This window comes from Hipposideros armiger, unplaced genomic scaffold, assembly GCF_001890085.2.
Source record: "Hipposideros armiger isolate ML-2016 unplaced genomic scaffold, ASM189008v1 scaffold_577, whole genome shotgun sequence".
Lineage (NCBI taxonomy): Eukaryota > Metazoa > Chordata > Mammalia > Chiroptera > Hipposideridae > Hipposideros > Hipposideros armiger.
This window is the reverse complement of record NW_017731927.1, coordinates 293,255-298,951: the sequence shown is the minus strand read 5'-3', so window position 1 is coordinate 298,951 and position 5,697 is coordinate 293,255. Positions and strand designations below refer to the sequence as shown.

The 5,697-nt window shown below is 48.9% G+C and overlaps 1 protein-coding gene across 1 annotated transcript in view; it reads left to right on the top strand.

Annotated features, from left to right (window-relative positions):
- The first annotated feature begins 1,734 nt into the window (after positions 1–1,734).
- DAPK1 (death associated protein kinase 1) overlaps positions 1,735–5,697 on the top strand; it is a 186,447-nt gene continuing 182,484 nt past the window's right edge. Inside the window, exon 1 of the mRNA XM_019624077.1 lies at positions 1,735–1,814. Within this exon, the coding sequence (XP_019479622.1) occupies positions 1,753–1,814 (62 nt within the window). The 5' untranslated portion in view covers positions 1,735–1,752. The remainder of the gene's footprint in view (positions 1,815–5,697) is intronic.

The window sequence follows — 5,697 nt, the reverse complement described above, 5'->3', positions numbered from 1 at the left end:
AGACTTCAACCCTTTCTTCTCTGGTTGCATACCTTCTTCAAGTTCAGATACCTAATGTGACCCACAACCTCCGTCATTCTCTATCGCATTATCCTGTTTTATTGTCTTCATAGCACTGGTCTCTTCTAAAATAATCATATTTATTTGTTTACATCTTCTCCATCAGCATGTAAGTTTCACAGGGGCAGGAATTTTTTAAAAATTTATTTTGGTCTTGGTGATTCCCCAGTGCGGAGCACACCCAGTCCCTGGCACACAGCCGGTGCTCACTTTTGCAAGACTAAGGAATCGCATTTCTCTGGAACCCAGCCGAAGGGGGCAGCGTAGAGTCGTGTCACAGGTGGGGCGCCCACGTTGCGCGCGGCTGCGCTCGGTCTCCTGGCGGCGTGGGTGTGGGGTGAGTGGGTGTGTGCTGGGGTGTGTGCGGTAGAGCGCGCCAGCGAGCGCGGAGCAGGGAGGAGCCGCGAGCGCCGCTCACAACCCGCAGCGACAGCCCGGCCCGGCAGCTCTGAGGTGGGTGGGCCGTGCCGCCAGCCCTCCCGCGGGGTCCCCATTGGTCGCCTACAGGCCGCCCTCCGCCCGGAAGCCGGAGAGGAACCGAGGGGCTGCTCCGAAGCCGGAGCGGGAGAGCCCGGCTGAGCTGACGCCGGGCGGACGCGCGGGGTCCGCGCCCCTGACTCGCTCCCTCCTGCGCTCGCGCCGCCGCCCGGCTGCTCCCCGGCGCTGGCGCCCGCGGCCGGCCTTCGACAGCGCTCCGGAGGGACCCGGGCAGCTCCTGGGCGCCCGGGTGAGTGGCCGATCGCAGCTCCCCGGATCCTCCCGGGCCCCGCTGCCTGCTTCTGCTTTCGCGGTCGCGGCGCGGCGCGGCGGGGTTTGCCCCGTCAACGCCTCGGGCCACCGGGAAGGCCAAGGCCAGGAAACTTGGCTGCGGGGAAGAAGTGGGATCGCAGCCTGGAGGCGCCCCCAGCCCCGCGGCGGGCCGGGTGGGAACAGGTGGTGCGGGCCGGGCCGGGTGCTTTGTGTCAGGACGCGGAGACCAGCGGCAGGCGGCCGCGCCTCCCTCGGCCGCTCCCTTCCCTCCCCTGCTCTCCCGGGCGGCCGCAAGCTGGGTCGGCCGGGTAACGGAGCGGGAATCGCCAGGAATGTGCCTCTGGGGACTGCCTGGCTGGAGGGAGGCGAGAGGGCGGCCGCGAAGGTGCGGGCGCTGAGAGGTGGCGCGGGGGCTGCACCGCCGCTGCAGGCTGGAGAGGGATGCTTCCAGCGAGGCGCGTTCCGCCCGGGCCAGCGCTTCATTCTTGCGCGGCGCCCCTGGAGGTGGGGAGCTGGGTGGGAGTGTGTGCAGAAAAGGGGGGAGGGGCGGGGAGGCCAGTCACTTCCGGAGCCGGTTCTGATCCGTGCAGAGAGCGGTGCTTTGGCAGACGCGGACCTTGGGGTGTGGTTGTCCCCGGCCCCACGCGCGCGCCGTCGATGCGAGGCTGGGGTGGTCCCTGCCCCGGGTTTAACAAAGGGTACTCCTTTCCACCCGACGGGAGGAGCAGCCCCGAAGAAGTGGGGTTAAGCGAGCGGATTTTAGTCCTGGGGAGGTCTACTTCCTTTTGGATTGTCATTTTATTTGTATTATTACCTTTTTTTTTTTTTTTTTTGACTGGGAGACTGATGCATGAGGGGCCCACGGAGGCGCAGGAGCGGTGGTGATGGTTTGGGAAGCAGAGCTGAAGTGCGCTGGGCTTTGGTGAGGCGTGACAGTTTATCATGACCGTGTTCAGGCAGGAAAACGTGGATGATTACTACGACACCGGCGAGGAACTTGGAAGGTAAAGGAGGCGCACACTACTGGATGGTGGGAATGCAGAATATTGGGGGCAGTGGGCAGTGAACAAATGCAGCTTGAATCAGGCGTCTCCCTCGCCCTTCCAGGAGATGTGCAAATTACAGAGAGGAGTTACTAACCCAGCCAAGGCTAAAGACCAGAAATAAACCACCTCCTCCAAGGGGCTGGGGGTGGAGAGGTAATTTCAGGGTTAGATTATGATGCAAAGTGTATTGATCAAGACCTCTGGACAAGAACAGGTTGAACTGTCTCCGGTAACTCTTGTCAGCTTATGCCCTTCCAACACAATGAGGCGAATGCCAAGATATAATTGCAGCTTGAGTTAGCTCTGATGTGTGATTTTTAAACAGAGAACACACAACAATTAATAGGCTTTTACAATCTTCCTGCTTTCCCTCTTTCTGAATTTTCAGGGGAACATGCACAAGTATTGGTAGGTCCTACATGGAGACTTGCCAGACCTTGATGTTGGGCTTGGATTTTGAAACTTACTGGAACCAGGAATTTAATTACCCAGTTGGTGTTACTGGTGGCTTTGGTTTCATTCCCAATGTTAAATTTTTAACAGATCTATGAGTGAGAGTCTAATAGGCTATTTGCATGCATAGCCTGTTCCATTGCTGATGGAGCTGTGATTCTGAGTGTAAAGTCTTCCAGTTCCTAGGTGAACTAAGAATGATTTATTTGAGGGCATATATGGGCTAGTTTGATTTCCTCTGGACTGGGTATTTGACAAGGTGTGTTGAGTTCTGGTCTAATTTTAGCAGAAAACCCAGTTTTCACACCTAAATTAAAGTTCAACATACAGAATTTTACTGCAGTTCTTGTATTGTGAGTAAAGTAGGCAAAGGGATCTTTAAACAAACAAAAAAAAGTAGGTGTTGACTTACACGTGTATCAAAATATGTATTTTTCCATATACACTTGATGTCCTGATACAAAGCTTCCGTTTACTTCATGAAAAGGAAATTCACAAAGACCTACACCCTAGATTACCTAATGAGAATTATGAAAGTTGAGCTTAACTAAAATTTTTTATAAGTTCAAATAATAGTGCAGAATCTTGCAGGCAATTTTTAAAAAGTTACTGTAGTAGCATACTTCTGTATATGTTTAGTATTGACTGAGAACATCACTGGCTTAGGAGCTGCTTACTATATATTGGAGATTTACTAAAATAAGAAGGAAGGCTCTCAAAAATCGTATTTCATGGATATGTTTAAGGTTAAGATTTAAGAGTATGCTGTTGAAATGTTTGGTTTCACTAGAATTAAATCATTTTATCCCGGTGGTATTCAGCAAGATGAGTGGTATACGAAGTGTCGCTTTGGAAGTGGGGGGGGAAAAAGTGAAGACATATATTTTAATTCTGTTTGTGTAGTATGGCCTGATTATATAAATTCTCTTATAAAGAGATGATTAAAATTAGGTGAGATGATTGCTTTATAGATTAAGTATGTTGACCTTATTTTCATTAAGATCTTTTGATAGAGTTATGAGAAAGAAAAAAAATAAATGAGGCCTCCCTGTGGCTGGTGCAGGGAGTGGGGGAGTTTGTGATCTTTATTTTGTGATGAGGATCCCTCTGCTTTTGTATTAGGGGATGGTTTGCATATTTGTCACTAGCATTTCGCTTTGATTTTGACTCAATCTACCTTTCTGTATAACTTTCTGTATAACTTTCTCCCCGCTGTGCAAGACTAATTGACACATTGTTTCTTGAATAATTTAATTTCTGTGACCTATGGATTTGAAAGAAGTGTTCTGAAACACTGATAGTTGGGGAATTTTTAAAATGAAAGTCTACTTGCCCATCTAGCTGCTATAGCTTTTGGTTTTTTACTAAAAATGGGTTACATGGTTGGTTTTTTTGAAGTTTTTTTTCAAGCCCTATGATTTTTCTGTATGCCTTGGAAATAGCCACTTCCTGAAGACAAGCCCTGACGTAAGATAGACAAATAGGAAAGGTGCTGCTTCATGTGTCACTGAGAGAAGATTGGGACTGGAGGCTTATTGGCAGAAAATGGAAATGGGCCAATATTTAACACAAAAGCAAGGTTTGTTTGTTCTAAGCAGTGCGTTATACACAGGCCAGCCTTTAGTATTTAAGATTTTATTTGCATACTACATTTAGCCGTCATCTAAATAATAGCTACTCACTTACCTTATAAATGTACTGAGACAAAGTCCACAGCTAGAGGAGGAAAGATAGGTTTGCAAAAAGTGGAATACAGTGTTATTATTGTTGTCATCGTTATTATTATTTTACTTTTAGGGAGACAGAGTATGTATGTAGGAGGATGAGTATGTGGGTGTATCTGTGTGTGCGTGTCTGTCTGTCTATGTATGTTATTGTGTGTCTGTATGGACTGCCCAGGACTGCTGTGAAAGCTCTCTGTTAACTCTTAAGAATGTTATAAAGTATTAGGATTATTGCAGCAGTGACAGAGCAGATCACTGGACAGATATCCAAAATCAGCTCTGCAACTTGCTAGCTTTGTGACCTTGAACAGGTCACTTACCCTCTCTGACCCTCAGGCTCTTCATCTATAAAATGAGAGGCCTGGTGCTTATTTCATGGCTGGAGTGAAAATCAAGTAACCTAACACATGTAAAACTATTTTATCAACAGTAAAGAGTTAAACAAATGCAGATATCATCTGCAGGACTATGCTGAGACATGTGGGTGTTCCAGGCAGGCTAATAACTTGACCGGCAACTCAGTAATCTTTTAAGTATCTGTTTACCAATTTGGGGAAGAGAGGCCCTGTGGGGAAAGGGTCATGGGGAGACCCGTTGCCGCCAACACTTGGCCTCTCCCCTCTCACTCTGAATAAATGCTGCTCTGGCCTCGAACCTGCACATCTTCCCGAGTGGAAGCAAGTCCCTACCGTGAATGGACCATCATCTTTGCCAGGCTGTTTGGTGACCTTTTGTGTTGACTCCAGGAGGCCCTTTGGGGCCTCACCCTCTGTCCCAGGAGGTTTCCATCACATGTAGTGGTCTCTGGGAGGAGTTCTTATAAATGCAGATCTCTCCATCTGCTGTTATACTTGGGTCGTTTTTTTGTTAACGCTCCAGGGTGCCTTGGCATCTCTTATCAGTTGGCACTTGGGGCAGCTGCAGGCTGGCTTGTCCCACCTTCGGGCTCTGGTTACGCCCTTGGCTGTGGTTCAGCCTAACCTGTGAGCCTTCTGGGCACCTCTCTGAACACTGCTTTCCTGAGGGCCTGGCCTCCTTCCCTTTTCTGCTGTCTAACCTTACATGATCTTAAGACCTGGGTCCCATCTCCTGAATAAATGCCTCCCTGATGCTTTCTCCCTTCCAGGAGCCGAATGACTCGCTGTCTGAAGCACTCCTTGGTCCATGGCCACAGACGGCCCCGTGCCATGCTCTAGCCTTGCTTTGTGTTACTGTCATCCATGTATTGCTCCTTATAGCCAGCTTGAAAGTTCCTTCGGTCTTCTTCTCCCTTAGGGTGTGAAGTATGCTTCATAATACCAGGCAAAGTTTGGTGGATGCCTGAATGATTGAATATAGGTTAGCAGGTGCAATATTGAAACCAGAATGGGGAATTAAGATGTAAAGCATGATGCAGATGTTGACGCTGATAGAGAGGCAGTGTGCAGTGTGGTTTGGCCACAGCACACTCATTTGGAAAATGGGGAGACACCTACCTTTGCAGGATGTTGTGAGAATTCAAGACAGTGGATATAAACATCTGACACATAGTCACTGCCTAAGATACTATTTTTAATAAACTGTTTTCCCCATCACAGCAGTTACCACATTGCATAGTCATTACTTATTTAATTATCTGCTTTCCCCCCAAGTTGTCACAGGGTTGTGACCTTGGACTTGCTCAT